The 16361-nt window shown below is 37.3% G+C and overlaps 1 protein-coding gene across 10 annotated transcripts in view; it reads left to right on the top strand.

Annotated features, from left to right (window-relative positions):
* Rbp6 (RNA-binding protein 6) overlaps nucleotides 1-16361 on the top strand; it is a 1759572-nt gene that overhangs the window by 1721605 nt on the left and 21606 nt on the right. For 5 of the 10 annotated variants that reach the window (XM_068226322.1, XM_068226318.1, XM_067141637.2 and 2 more), the window contains 2 exons: nucleotides 7222-7571; nucleotides 11682-11854. In XM_068226322.1, the coding sequence (XP_068082423.1) occupies nucleotides 7222-7571; nucleotides 11682-11696 (365 nt within the window). In that variant the 3' untranslated portion in view covers nucleotides 11697-11854. Of the gene's footprint in view, nucleotides 1-7221; nucleotides 7572-11681; nucleotides 11855-16361 lie in introns of those variants that run through there. The other 5 variants (XM_068226323.1, XM_068226320.1, XM_068226319.1 and 2 more) reach the window with 3 other exon arrangements.

Genomic DNA, 16361 nt, shown 5'->3' with positions numbered 1-16361 from the left:
TTTTTTAAAAAATCTATTTGTTCGTGGCGTCGGCCTCTAATGATCTTTTGCCACTACTTGCACCATACGTTATGAACCTGAGTGTAATTGTAATTGCGAAAGTGTAAAGTGTTGAATGTGAGGAAAGGAACGTTAAGGACGACACAAACACCCAGTCCCCTGACCAGGGATATTAATCATTTAATTTAAAACACATGACCCGGCCGGGAATCGAACCCGGGGCCGTCGGGTAACGGGCGGATGCATTGCCCCTACACCGCGGGGCCGGACTTTTCTTGATGATACGGGCCATTTTCTGATCTGTAGTGGATTAAGTATCTCTGGGCCTAGGAAAGAGGGAGTGAAATATGTCTGTAGTCGAAACAGGGCAGAAAATCTCAAGGACGAGGATATTAAACAGAAGTATATAGATATGATAAGTCAATAGTTCCCAACAATAGACAGCAGATTCATGATAGAGAAAGGGAATGGGTAGCGAACAGGGATGCTGTAATAGGAAGAACAAGGGAATGCCTTGGAATAACGGTGTGTAATAATGGGAAAGACCGAATATCTTGTTGAAAATATGGAATGAGAGCAGATTGTAATTGTTCAGAGGGTCCCGGGTTCGATTCCCGGCCGGGTCGGGGGGCTGGGTGTGTGTGGCGTATCCAACATTAGAAATCATCCTAGGTAGGGCCCTCATCTTCACAGACATGCAGGTCGCCTAATAGGCCGTCTACTAGAAAAAGACCTGCAACAGGCCTCTCCGGAGGCCATACGCCATTATTATTATTATTATTATTATTATTATTATTATTATTATTATTATTATTATTATTATTATTATTATTATTATTATAAAGTGAAGGCGTATCAGAAATAGCTTCAAACAAGGACTAATGCGGACAAGGAATTCAAGAAGTCTTGGGAGGATTAGGTAAAATCTGGAAAGGCTAGGTCAAGCAACATGTTAACCTTTCTCGACAGTAATAAAGAATCTTAGAAAGGGACAGAAAAAGGACATAAATAGTGTTTTGGTTAAATCAGGTGAACTCCATAGTAGATCCCGGAAAATCACTGGACAGGTGGAAGGAATATTTTGGAAATATTCTCAACGTAAAAGTAAATCATTCTGTTAACGTCGCGAACAACCGGGGGAAGAGGACAATGATGCTAGCGAAATGACGCTCGAGGGAGTGGAGAGGATGGTAAGAAAACTATATTGTCATAAAGTAGCAGGAATAAATGAAATTAGACCAGAAATGGTGAAATATTTTTGGAAGGTAGGGATGATATGGCCTCATAGACATATAAGATGGGTAATAAAGGAATGTTTAGTAAGAAACCTTCTGATTGGTCGAAAACTATACTTGCACCTGTCTATAAGCAAGGCGACAGGAAGGATTGAAACAACTATCGAGGTATTTCATTGATCAGTGTACCAGTCAAGGTATTCACTGGACCAGCGTGGTTTCAGACTGCAGAAGGGCTGTCAGAATCAGATTTTCTGTCTGCGGCAGGCAATTAAAAATGCTACGAGAGGAATATTCAGTTATGTTTATGTTTCGTAGATCATGAGAGGGGATATTGCAGAGTTCCGTGGGAAAAGATGGTATGCGTAATGGGCGATTATGGGATTAAAGATAGCTTATTATAAGCAATCAAAGGCATTTATGTTGACAATTGGGCTGCAGTGAGAATTGATGGTAGAACGAGTTCTTAGTTCAAGGTACTTTTGTACTTACAGGGGTTAGACAAGAGTATAATCTTTCATCTTTGTTGTTCATAGATTACATGGATCATCTACTGAAAGGTATATAAATTGGCAGGGGGGGATTCAGTTCAGTGAATTTGTATTAAGCTGTTTGACCTATGCCAACGACTTGATATTAATTGCAGATTGTGCGATGTGATCTAATATGTTGGAACTTGAAAATAGATGCAATGAGTGTGCTATGAACATTATCATTTCCAAATTTAAAGTGATGTCAGTAGTGAAGAAAAGTAAGAGAACTGAAGGTCAGGTTTGGAGCACAAAACTGGAACAGGTAGTTCATTTCCAGTATTCGGGATGCATATCCTCCCAGGATTGTAGTATAGTAAGCGAGATTGAACCAAGTTGCAGCAATGCTAATGCAGTGAGCTCGAAGTTGCGATCATCAGTATTCCGTAAGAAAGAAGCCAGCACCCGGACGCGAGTCTCTTTTCAGACTAACTCTGCTGTGCGGGAGTTAAAGCTTGGTGTACTCAGGATGTCTTATTCATAAGTTAGACGTAACAGGCTTGAAAGTAGCGAGAATGGTTACTGGCACAAACAGGTGGGAACAGTGACAGTAGGGTATTCGCAGTGAGGAGATAAAGGCTCTATAGGTGAAGCTGTAATATAAACCAGCTTCGGAGGTGGAGCAATGTGGAATGAATGTAGGAGGGTAGGTTACCTAGGAGCATAATAATGGACTGACTCGGTCATGGAGGGTAACAGAAGTAGAGGGAGACCAGGACGACGATATTTACACTTAGTTTCTAATTATTTAAAGCTAAGGGCTATGGAACTAAAGGAGGCCACATGCTTCTTACAAAAAGAGGATTGCGGAAGCTTTTAGTAAATTCAGAGAGCTTGCTGATTGGACGTTGAAATGCATTAAAGTCTACAATGAATATGTAATGTAATGTAATGTATGTATGAAGTCAGGTTCTACTAGTCCCCGCACATGGTCATGATATTAGAATTTAGCTGTCATTAAACATGAATTGATTTCTTTATTAGCTTTGAAAATCTACACGGAACATTAATAATTCATGCGACTTCGAACATCACCAGGAAATCAAATTCAGACAATCCACAAACTTTATCTACCTATATTCATATGTTATGAAGCCCCTATATGAACTCATTCAAGCCACTTGGATATTAAGTAACACTCGCTATTCTATTTAAAAAAATCATAAACGAATCAAGAAATCTGAAAAAAGAGGAATCATGACAAAATACACTGGCGTGAAATTAAATCCCAACACCAGGAAGACATTGGTTTTGAGGAATTTTATTTAGGCTAAGCAACTCTCTAGGTAACATATTTATTTGATTAACATTTCCAGGTCACAGGTACAAGAATGTGCGGGAAGACATGTGATATGATGGTAGGTTAATGTCCTCTGTAGTCGCTGTGACATTGCATGCAAGTATGCAAACGTGCATGCATTGTGTCGTACAGTTGCCGTACGTCATTTTGTAGGATGGAGTCCCACGCGTGTTGCACTTGGTCAGTCAAATCAGCAACGGATAATGCTGGTACTGGATGACACTGGATTTTTCATCTCATAATGTTCTATACGTGCTCAAGGGGCGAAAGGTCTGGCGAGCTTGCAGGCCAAGGTGACTGGTCGAAACTCTGTAGAGCACGTTGGGTGACAACAGCGGTATGAGGACGAGTGTTATCCTGTTGGAAAACACCCCCTTGGATACTGTGAATGAACGGCAACACAACTGGTTCAGTCACCAGTCTAACGTACAAATCTGCTATCAAGGTTCTTGGGATAAGGACGAGAGTGCTCCCGCTGTCAAAGGAAATGGCTCCACAGAAAGTAACTCCTGGTGCAGGGCCAGTGTGTTGACGCTGCAGACAGCTTGGACATCTTCTTACCAGCCTGCGGCCATCACTGGCACCCAGACCGAAACGGCTCTCCTCTGAGAACACAACTGATCTCTACTCCTCCCTTCAATGAGCTCTAGCATGACACCACTGAAGTTGCAGATGTCTGTGATTCGGAGTGAGAGGCATGAACGCTACAGGGCATCTGGCTCGGAGCTGTCCGTCAACTAATCGATTTCTTACAGATTTTTGTGCCACTTTGGTTCCTACTGAAGCTCTAATGGCTGCTGCAGATGTAGTACGACCCACCCCAGCAATGCGGTGAATACGGCGGTCTTCCCTTTCCGTGGTGGCCCGTGAGTGTCCGAACTGCGGTCTTCCTGAGAGAGTGAATTCCCGTGATCATTGTTAACAACACCGATGAACTATAGATACATCCCTGCCAAGTCTTTCTGCAATATCGTAGAAAGAATATATTTAGTCAAATCAGCAACGGATAATGCTGGTACTGTCTGACGCTGGATTTTTCATCCCATAATATTCCATACGTGCTCTATGGGCGAAGTAGTCCTATTACATGGCCTCGTTCAAACTCAGTAAGCTACTGATACTGCCTTCGTCTTCTTCTTAAAGGAATGCTTGACTCACACCTACCTCACTTCTCAGCACCGGACGATGACTAATGCTCACAGACAGACAGACAGACAGACAGACAGACAGACAGACAGATAGACAGACAGACAGACAGACAGACAGACAGACAGACAGACAGACAGACAGACAGACAGACAGACAGACAGACCACGCATCTCAGTGGATATGTGGGCGGAGCCCGGATCCTTTGAGCAATTTTAGCCCATCGACCTATTCGGTCTTGAGTGCCGCTTTCGACAGATAATGGAATAAACTGGATTTTTTGGGTGGTGGTGGTACGTTGTGAGATATCGTGCTGGTCAGGGTATGACCTGCACCCCTAGGGGTGAAAGGTGGCTTTGGGTCCCTGTGATGGGCCCAAGGGTGTCGTAGTTTCCCATTGAGGGATGTATACTGTAGAATTCATAATATCTCTTAGCATTGGTAAGTGAAGCAAGTAGAAGACATATGGTCACCCTTCCAAGTGTTGACCAAGTCTGATGTTGCTTAACTGTACAACGCGTATTTAAAGCAAAGCTGCTTTGCAAGGTCACAGTGGCGCTACTAGCACCACTATTTGTCGACAAGCGCGCACGCTTTTTGGTCATCATCTTTCAGACGTACAAACACGCATCCGAATTTCGTTTATCTAGCAAAACTCTTTCTTGGTGTTGGTATTTCATTCTCCGCCAGTGTATCATAATATAACCAATATCAATTAAACCCTCGCGTCGACTGATTCGTTTTTAGCTGTCAGTCATAATCACTCCCAAGTTCGGTCCATTCGTTTTTAGCAATTCATCTTAATTTTCACTTCTTGGAATTCCACATAAAACTGCCATTCCAATATGCTATACCTAAAACTTGTAATTCTGCATTAATAACATGTCACACATATCACTCATTTTTCGTATTCGTGCTCGCCTGTAAATATTCAATTTATTTTTACAATTGGATTTACGCCACACCGTTATGGCGATGATGGAATAGGAATGGTCTAGGAGGGGGAAGGAAGCGGCCGTGACCCTAATTATGATATAGTCCCAGCATTCGCCTGGTGTGAAGATGGGAACCATGGAAACCTATCGTCAGGACTGCCGACAGTGGGGTTTAACCCACTACCTCCAGAATGCAAGTGCACAGCTGCACGCCCCTAACCGCTCGGCCTACTCGCTTGGTGTAAATGTTTAATCTCGACGAGATTGTACGCAGTAACTTCTTTAAAACGCAATATATCTCATTATGTTAACAATGTATACACTTTTCCAATATTGAGTATATATTGAGTAATTATTTTCTGGTGTACTTCAACCATTTCAACACACGTTGTAAGGACAGCGCACATAGCTTGATGCTAAGCTGATAACACATAGATAACATCAAACTGGTGGTGTCGCAGACAAGACAACTGATGAGACTTTCCGATCCGGCCGTTTCATATGACCAGTCGTCGCCTTGGCAACAGTGTGATCACGTGACTTTATTTTTATAACTTCCATAGATGACATACGTCATGTGCCACTCATATACTTTCCTTCCTACGATGTTAAGTCTTACTCTAAATTTAAATATCCAAATCTTTTTTTCTGGGAAAATCTTGCCCCTGTTCAAGTCATTCCAATTGTTACGTCAGCTTCCATGGATATACGGTGGTGTGTCGGTGTGACGTAAACCTAATTGTAAAATTAAATTAAATATTCACAGGCGAGCACGAATACGAAAAATGAGTGGAAACTACAAAATGTGTGACATGTTATTAATGCAGAATTACAAATTTCAGGCACAGTACATCGTAAAGGCAAAGTTTATTGTGGAATTCCAAGAAATGTGTCCATAATCAGAAACGTTGAAATAGGTATGCCAGGTCATAAAATTTACATCTTCAAATTCATAACAAGTAGTCAGTGTATCCGCTTCTTCAATGAATATTTTCCAAAAGTTTCTTAAAGGTAAGCTGGCAGGTGACTGATTTGTGTCGCGAGACATGGGCTATAGAACAATATAATTCTTCCATTCGTATCCTTGCTGTCTTTTTCACTTCGGTAGAACATTTAAAAGTCAGCCATCTTTATTCAATATATTAGAAAGTTCACAGTACTAAAGAGAGAGATTTATCCGTTTATCATCAGTTGCACCTGTATCATCGTCATCGTAATAATAATCATCTCCTCCTGAAGTACTCGGTGCTGTGATATGCTTCATATCTCTGCGAGTGCATGAAGGAAAGTAGGAAATACTTGTGCTATACCAGAAATCGAGTAGTTTAAAATATCATTTTTAGTGCGTGATATGTGTTCTAAAGAAGTAAAGAATGGGACGAACTTTATTCCGAATATTGAGTATTCTTTATCACCTTCATTCCAGTAACAATTCAGAAATATTATTTTTCCTTTGCTTTATGTATACTGAACAGTTTTCTTACATTTTCTGATCTTCATAACTCGATTTAGAATTTGGAAGAAATAAATGAAAGTATCATGGTAAAAGTAGATATCACAGAGTTTAGTACAAATATATTTATACCTTGAAAATATTTTTAAAAGATGCAGTGCTGAGTGACTTTTTCGACATATTCGATACTGAATGGTATTATTTATGTATATTCCACTTTAAGATGAACTGTATAATAGATATTTACTGTGTACTAAACGTCCATACTGACCATTATATAACCCTCATGCAATTACATATGTGGCATTTACAAATCAATATGTGTGTATCATTATTAATTTTGTGCATGCAAAATACATGTTTAACCTTTTTATTTTTGTAGTAGTTTGCTTGTATTTCGTTCCATATCTGTTGGTAAGGCTGTGTTTGTAAGTCATATTGGTTTGTTTGAGCTCATTCAAGAGGAATGTGGAAGTCGCTTGCTGGGCTGTTATTTCTTTTGGGTGGATGTGGAAGGTTCTCGGCTCTGCGGTGTGGCAGTTTCGGCATATCAAGATGGCTATGTGGAAGTGAGTTGTTGTGTGGTTGTGACCGTGTGTGCTTGTTGTCGTTGTCTGTGAAGGGACTGCCGCCACTGCTCCCGCGCGATGGCCGTCACATCAGCCCGCCGTAGCGACAGCGGGCGGAGCCGATGCACCACCCCACCAACGGCACTTCTCCGTTTCCTTTGCAGTGATGAACAACTATCAAGCAGCTGCCGCGGCGGCAGCCCAGGGCTTCGGGCCCCCAGCGTCCCCACATGCTGCCGCCAACACCCGCGGGGGATTTCCCCCGGCCAACTCTCCGGGCCCCATCGACATGTACAGCTCCAGTGCAGCGGAGAGTGTGGCGGGATATGTGCAGGCTGCGAGCCCGCAACCGTCCGGCTTCCCGACCATCGCGGTGAGTCGTGCTCCGCTCAACTATAGCCCCGTAAGTGAGCACCGGACCAGCCGGGATACTCCAATATCGCTCGTGGCAACCACGCTTGACGGAACAATCCCCCAGTCCATTCCTACTTTATATACGTATTTACTAGTTTAATACAGCTTCGATCCATAGTACCTTTTTAGATGTCATCTACATCATTGACGTCTGCAAAAATAAATATGAACTTAGCAGAAAATTCAGGTGATATAAAGTAAATATTTCCATTAAGACGAAGGATATAGAACCATAAGATACATGAGACAACCACCACGCTTAAGAAACTTATCATCCAGGAAACAAACATTTCGAATTTATATTCGTCTTATGGACAGATAATTACCATGGTAATAAATAACATGTTTAACAATCTGAAATTTCTATGATTTTTAAAACAGGAATTTTAAAGTGGAATATTAAAGTCATTGACTTTATGTTAAGTGGTGTTTGGTCTGCAATAATCATTTATATAAACCTACATAAACATTTATACTGTTAATTTGAAGGAATATATCTTAGAAAACCTGAAGATACTTGATGTTTTGTCGTCAAATAATACCACCGTTCCTCTTGTGTTCTTTGAGGATGTATAAGAAAGTTAATGACAAATGGAGTACTAATATACAGTAGTTTAAAGTATATTCTGAAAAATCCTATTTCCTTTTTTTTTTCCTTAACGCCCAACTTCGACTACTTTTAGGAATTATTTTCGGTTTCTAGAGTAACTTGCACGATCAGGCATAAAGCGTACGCTACTTACATGTAACAAGTATTGACCTATTCCAAGCAAAATACTTAGAGAATATTTCACTTGTGCGGAAGAGCAGTTATTAGAAGAATGCTCTCAATTAGTGCGGTTCCTTTCAGTGTATTATAGAAACACTCAGGTGTCAATATGCTAAGGATGTTCAATTATGACTGCTTTCTCCACATTTTTCTTTCATTTCTAGTTGTAAATGTATACACATTGTCTACATTAGCAAATAATATTTCAGTCTGAATTTACCTCTAGTCCAGATTTAGTACTTGCATGTTATTTTAAATAAGAATCTTGAAATTTTTGTTTGTTAAGCTTTTAAATCCGTCTCATATAATAGTTTCCATCTCACAATTAAATTAAATGTTTATATTGTATGGACAAATTGACTTAAGTTAGAAGTAAGCCATCGACAGCACATATCATCGCAATTCTATCTGATTTCAGGTACATCATGCGTACATTCAGGAACTGAATTGGAAATAGTGTTATCATCAGAGCTCGGTTTTTGATGACTTGTCATCTTTTAACTGGTTCATCATACGCATTGCTATCTTGTACATATATTCTGATCATGGTCCAATGATTATAGAAATATATATTTATTAATTCTTTTTTTCGTCATTTTCGCCATTTTTAATTTTAGGTTTTTTTAAAATCTGCTTCATTTTATTCTCATTTTCAGCTATTCGTTACATTAATGATTAGGTTTTTAAGACATTTTTATTCATTCTACATTATTATTTAATTGGATAATGAACATTTCTAAATAATCATCTTAGTTTTCAATAAAGGGGAATGCTCAAATATCAAAAGATTCAATAATAATTTCAAAAACTCTGAAGTAAGTAATTTCTACAACTCATATTCGTACCTTTTTTAAATGTACGTCCCTAGAGTACGATGATACATTGCTTCTAATCCGGATGGGCTTGAGACGAGAGACGATGTACATTGTAGTAGGTACAAATTTACATTTCAGTAAGGTGTTGGAGTGTCTAACAACGTGGGTATACGCGCTTGTTAGTTTCATTTTACACAGTGCGAGTTTTATTTATTCGTGTGTAACTCACTTCAAATGTTAGAATGCCAATGATAACACCATCTGAAGCTATCAATTGAAGGAAAATTATTTCACGGGGATTTTTTTCTGCAGATATTTCTAAGAAATATGCGAAGTGAAAGGGGCAGTGGTTTACAATTCAGCAACATGTAGGTCGCGACAAACAAGTGATACGCAGAATATAAGTTGAGGGCATAATATCCTATTAATGACGATATGTAGATGCTCAGTTATTTTGGCTAGTAGGAAATGCATTTTTAAGAGGACGAAAGTACTATTCTGTTCTTCTTTCCTTATTCTTCTTAAATTAGGAGTGAACTCGATGGACGAAGCTGTGCGCATAAACCGGCTTCGGTTATGTGGTCATATGAGGCGAATCGAGGAGGATAATTTATCTAGGAGAATAATGGGCTCTGTTATGGAGGGTAAGATAAGTAGAAAGAGACCAAGACGACGATGATTAGACTCACAGTCAGTTTCTAACGATTTAAATATAAGAAATGTAGAACTAAATGAGGCCACAGAACTAGTTACAAATAGAGGATTGTGGCGACGTTCAGTAAATTCATAGAGATTTGCTGACTGGAAGCTGAAAGGCATAAGGGACTATAACGATGATGATGATGATGCATGATATATTATATATATATGATATATTATTATTATTATTATTATTATTATTATTATTATTATTATTATTATTATTTGATGACACTAATTTATTTTAATAATTTCATTTCGAGTTAAATGCAATGAAGTGCATGCAAGTATTTATTATTTTGGGTAAATATACATTTTCCTTCGTATTTTTGGGTGATTTGGGTGATTTTGTTGCTAAGTCAATTTTTGAGCATTGCTAGGTTAGTTTATAGGTCATTTTTCGAAATTTATTAGATCATCAATATCCGGGCTCTGATTATCACAAAGCATACTGAACTTAATAAATTATATATAATATTAAAATTAAGTGTAATTTATTGATATATTCCGATTCTATATTTCCCTGTAATTGCATTGGATTAAGCAGGAATTTTCGTAATTGAAGTGATATTTCAAATTAAGGATCAATTCTCAAGTTTATATGAATCTTCTTTCTAATTATAAGAAACCTAATATTTTCCTTGCAGTCAGTAACGTTCGCCTAATTTGTTGATAATTGATGTCAATGTACCTTCTGTTGCTAAATTCCGCACAGTTTAATAATTTAAAAAACAAAACTTAGTTCTGAGAACAATAATTCGACGTATTAATTTTTAAGGGTTAGTTTTTGCAATATTGGACAGTTTTTAGAGCGAGTCTCTACTTAATTATTTTAGAATTTTATTATTTTAGAATTTCATTCGATAATAATTTATGCTTCCTAAGTTCCTCCTTCCCATCGGCCGTTCAGTCTTGTGTGAGGCTTGCTGCGAGCGAGTATTCTTGCAGCCAAATTGTGAGAGGTAAAGCTTTTTATTTAATCTTCTTATCTACTTACTCTTAGTCAAATAGTTTACATAATTTCCCTTGGATTAACATGTCTGAAGACCAATTTTCGACCTTTAAGGTTCTCTTTGCTCTCCAGTGGCTGGAAAGAATACTATTCCTTATTGTGCGTTTATGTAATCTGTTATATTCTGTGTTACTAGTTTGTAGTCAAAGTGTATTTGTTTGCCTTTGTGTAAGGATTATTGGTAATTCAGATGAGTTTAACCACTTACCATCCATGCACGAGTGTTTAGCATGTGTTAGGCCTAAGGTTTCTAAATTGCTTGCCCAAACCAGGTATATTTATAGTAAAAAATTCATTTCAAGAAATTCCCTTAATAACCCTCTTTTAGTGTATATTCTAACGTTTAGATAATCAGATCCAAAGGATATTAAATTTTAGGTATATTTTGGATATTTACGTTAATTTTCAGTAAGAAAAGATGAGTAGGCCTACAAATGTTTGGGAAACAGCTTAGGGCAGCACGTTTCGATCATCTATCCTTTCATTTGCACTAATAAGTCCTCCATATAGGAGGTCCGTATGTCCTGCTTTTGCTGTGTAATGTATGTATGATTGAAAAATTAACATTGTTAGGATAATTAATATGGTATTCAATTCCTGGTGCAAATTAAAAATTGTTTGGAATGTTCTGGGAAGTATCCATGGGATAATTGTCGCCCTAATTTTTATTTTCAACAGTTTCTTGTATTTGTATGGAAAAAAAATACAATCCATGTTGCATGATCCCATCTCCCTGGAACAATTTCCAAACAATGGGCGACAGGACGTGTGGACCTCGCTAATATAATCTGTATTGTCTTGCAGATGGCATATTTTTAAAGGAAAAGAGAAATCCCTGCTTCGGCCGATTTATGGACCCTTCTCAAGAATCAGAGGCATTGCGACGGTGGCCGCATATGTAGTCTTGTGGCATTTTATGCAAATATTTCACCACAACTTGTGTTGTTAATAGTTAGCAATAAAACTTCTAGAACGTTTGTTATTTTCATTAAATTTTGTTACAGAAACAACCGTCGCTTAAGGTGGTTGCTTCAGTAATTTGTGAAAATATTCGGTTTAAGCTTTTCCATTCAGAAGGTAATTCAAAACTTCGTGTTCTTGAGAAACTTGGGTGAAGATTGTTGTCGTTAATCCATACGGAGTGGATTAAACATTAAAAAGTATTTCATATTCTTTGAAGGTGATGCGGGGATATTTATTACTCCTCTACTGTTGTGGAGCAAGTGTGATATATTCCGTATATTATAACATGTTCCAAAGGTACATTCGTAGATAACTGTACATTTGCTTAGAACTTACAACCTTTATCCATATTTCAAAGAAGCAATTACAGTATGTGAAATATTCACCACGTGATTGTATATTCATTAAGTGCATTATTTTTTCCTTCAGGTAAGGAGCGTACTTGTGTTTAATTTTAATTTAATGAGATAACTCCACCGCCTTACAAAATTTCAGTAATAATACCTATTTCATCGAACACACACGCCATTATTCTGTACATCTCCGGGCTTCTTATTGAGCCTGAATTCAGTCTAATACTGTATTTTTAAAACATTTTCTGAATTTTATTAAATTTTTACTATATGCAATGTTTCCTCCTGTTCTGAACAAAATGCCAAAGAATGGTTAAGATGAATATTATCTAGAATTTCTGAACATATAAATATTAAAACTCTCTTGTTAGAATAATCTGAACTCAAATTGCGAGCTACTTGTTTGAGTGAAATTATGGAATTCGTTACCTTTCTCTCTTCCTATGTCTCTGCCTTCCTTTCTCTGTCGGTTTTAACAACTAACCTCCAACAGCAGCCAGCATTCTACACAAGATGATAATGTAAGATCTGTCTTGTATGGTGAACTGATATTGTTTAAATATGATCAATATGGTACCTAGTAGGATCTGTTTTACTTTGTAAAGTACATAGTGTATAATATGTATAAAACATAATATGAAGGTAGAATTGAGCTCTGAGATTTGATAAAGTATTGTTCCTTGCCAATGTGTCTGGTATAAATGCTATCATTGTGTGGCCTCAACTCTGTTTAACGAAGCCGATCTCATTTCATGACTTGAAGCTACTCCATCTATTATTGAACATTCGCCGGAGTATTAAACAGTGATGATTTTTATAAACTTGTTCATAACGTTTATTAGTTGGGTAGAATGTTTGTAAACTAACTTCACATAACCAAATACACATTGTCTACCATAAACATTTTCAAGCACATATTCTATCCTGTGATTATTCTGCTTACGGAAATTGCATTTGGATTTTAGTATTCGAAGCTGTAACACAATTTTACTTTACCTGTATTTCTTCTCCACATTAGCTATTCAATTTTTTTAGATTTAGCTGTAAACTAGGCTTTGATGGTGGTATAAAGTACAAGGAACTCTCGGATACTGAGACAAATATGATTCCGAATTCAAAATTATTTCTTATCTTTCACTATATAACAGTGATACAAAAAAAGCAAACGAGTGTATTTACAAGCTAACTTTCTTCCCAGCGGTAATAATTACTATGACGAAAAACTTTATACTACTACTACTACTACTATTAATAATAATAATATTAATAATAATAATAATAGTAATATAGATCGATTAATGAATATAGACTGGACATTGCAGTGAACTGGACTTATTTCGTGCAATATCTCAAATTCAAGGTGGGTTTTTTTGTAGGAATTCTCACTTCCGTATATCTTCTGAACATTTTCTGTATCTGTCAGCATAAACTAAACATACGTAAAATTCGCTACACGTGCACTATGTGTTGTTTATTCGTAGAAATTAGGAAATACCGCAGGAAAATATTTGCAAGATTCTAACAAGCAATGCGCTTTATATATCTGTGCCTATCTCTTTCATATATTTTTAGTTGATGTCCAACGGATATCAGTTTAAACTTTAGTAAATTTTATGGAAAAATATTTAAGAAAAGTCGTGAATTTTTTTGTAACTGGATAGCATTTAAGAGTAATGGGATTTAGTAACGGGTACAGTCATTCATGAGGCCGGTTATTTGTCCATTGAAGTTATAATTGCTTTATTATTTTCGATGTGACAGTGATTTCTTTGATCGATGCACTAAAAGGTATCATTATTTCAAAAGTTTTGGTGAGAGTCATGTGTCTTTGGAATTACTCCGGAAGTGCAAATATGATGCTTGCCTTCAGTGACCGATGGGTGATTATGGATGGTTGAAGTACAGCTTTTCGCCTTGGGAACCCTCTGTGGATGTGTTAACTGCTTTATTGCGTACATTTATACCAAATATTTACATTTCATTGTTTCGCTTGGTTTGTCTGCGCCATCTAAGATTTAGAATTATTTGGTAAAATATTAAAACTTCTAACTATTATAGATTAATGTTTTTGTATATGTCAAATATATAGCATTTGCATTCACTTCAGTTCATGACCCAAGTGATAAGTACCTCTTTCCTAAGAAAAACATTTTTAATGTGCTCATGAGCCCGAACGAAATTTAAGCGAAGTTGTTAAACAACCACTCTCATTTACCAGTCTGATATCTCATGCACCTGGTGTCTGGAAACGGCGTTTACAGTATATTGCATAATGACGTTTCTAGCCCAATTGCCATGGTTGCTGGTCGTGCATTGAAGGAAGCTATAGATTTTGGCTGGGATTTTATGAAAAATATACGACTCTTATCTGAGAATAAATTATGTTATTTCTTAGGTGAGGGGATTCCTACTTCGTCACTAAAAGCACTTGCTACCCAATAGTGAACTCGAACGCAAGCTGCTGGATGGAGTACCTTCCTTGCTCATTACCTTCCTTGTTCATTCCATAAAACCGTTCATTATTTCTATTTCAAGCTTTCCTCCTCTCCTTCCTCTAGAATCTCATGAGCATTAAAATTTATTCAGGCAAAAATTATCCTTAATTTTTAACACAAAACAATTAATTCTGTGCTTACACCTAATATTCCATATCTACAACCAGTCAGTGAATTATATTTTTGGTCGTAAACCACATCTGATATTTACAGTGACATAATATTCTTCACGATCGTGCTCTTCGTATCATAATTCATAAAACGTGTTCATTTTTCTCCTTCTTAATTTATGTTCCATAAGAAAGCGTGGGATTTTCTGAAGTTGCTCAGTGTAACCACCATAAAATCACGAGGCCAAACTGCACTTTTTTGCGATTCCGGTTGTTTCGTATTTTCAGCCCGTTGTTCCTGTAATTTTTGCATAAACATCAGAAAATAGTCATCCCAGCTGGACTCTTTGGATCACTGGTCTAACGTTCCGATTTTGAAAGAGAGATGTATTTTCTATTTTTTTTTCACAAAGAAAATCCTCTGGTGTATCCCATTTTTTCTCAAAATAGACAATAGTCTTAAACTTTTAATTAATTTAATAATACAAACTAATATATATATATCATTAGAATGAATATTATTTACTGTTTATAAAACTGTTAGTCCAAATTGCATATATATGTCAGCTTCCTTACCTCAGTCAGTCATAGTCTCTTGGAACTTACTTTTTATACAAAACTATAAAAATGTTAATATGTCGTATAACAAAATGATGTGTGCCAACATTCTCAAAGAAATTAGTAAGAATTATATAAAAAATATTGCTCATGTAATTTTCTATTCGTCGGGCTGAGTTGCTGAGGTGGTAGAGCGCTGGCCTTCTGACCTCAAGTTGGTGGGCTCAGTTCGGTGTATTAGAAGTTGCTCAGATACGTCAGCCTTGTGTCGGTAGATTTTTGCCTGTTAGCTCTCAGGCTCAGAGGATGGTTTGATCCTCAAATAGTATCACCAAAGGTCATGCGGTTAAATGGAAGCCGCTAAAACCAATGGCGGAGACAATATGAGGCGTACTTGGCAAAGCGTGGAGTGAGGTAGTTTTCCGCCACGTAAAATAACTCATGCGAAACAACATTCCGGCACCGCGGTATGTCTGAGGACCGTAACAGTAGTCAGCAAAAGGTAAAACAAAATAACGTAATTATAATATTCTGTTAATGACTTGATGGGATTTGCTGTGGTGCGGAAAAGCACGTTTTGCATGAGGTGTGTTTTAGTATAGGAAATGTTCGTACATTTATTATCTGAACAACTCTTTCGTGGACATGAATGGGCGTATTCACTCTGCACGATGATCATTTAATTCTCATTGCCAGAACTGAAAACTAACTAAAGGCGAAGAATTGGAATTCATAATAGATGATACTAACTTTGCATCAGTCTATGAAGTTAAGTAAACGAATTTTCTAAGGATGTACTGATATCGTATCAAAAAACATTGGTTACTAAGGAGATTAAATTCCTTAGTTGCGCGTAGCGATGTAAGAACTGTGTTCCTAGATTGAACTTCTATGATTATCACATCTTTCTCATGATTATATTGATGGAAAGGAATTTGGAAAAATTTATCCAGTTGAAATGTACCGTTTTTGAAGACATTTTCATAACTTCCTTCGTTCCTTGGT

This window comes from Anabrus simplex, chromosome 2 (assembly GCF_040414725.1).
Source record: "Anabrus simplex isolate iqAnaSimp1 chromosome 2, ASM4041472v1, whole genome shotgun sequence".
Taxonomy (NCBI): domain Eukaryota; kingdom Metazoa; phylum Arthropoda; class Insecta; order Orthoptera; family Tettigoniidae; genus Anabrus; species Anabrus simplex.
Note: the sequence above shows the minus strand (reverse complement) of the source record. Positions and strands in the feature narration are given on the sequence as shown.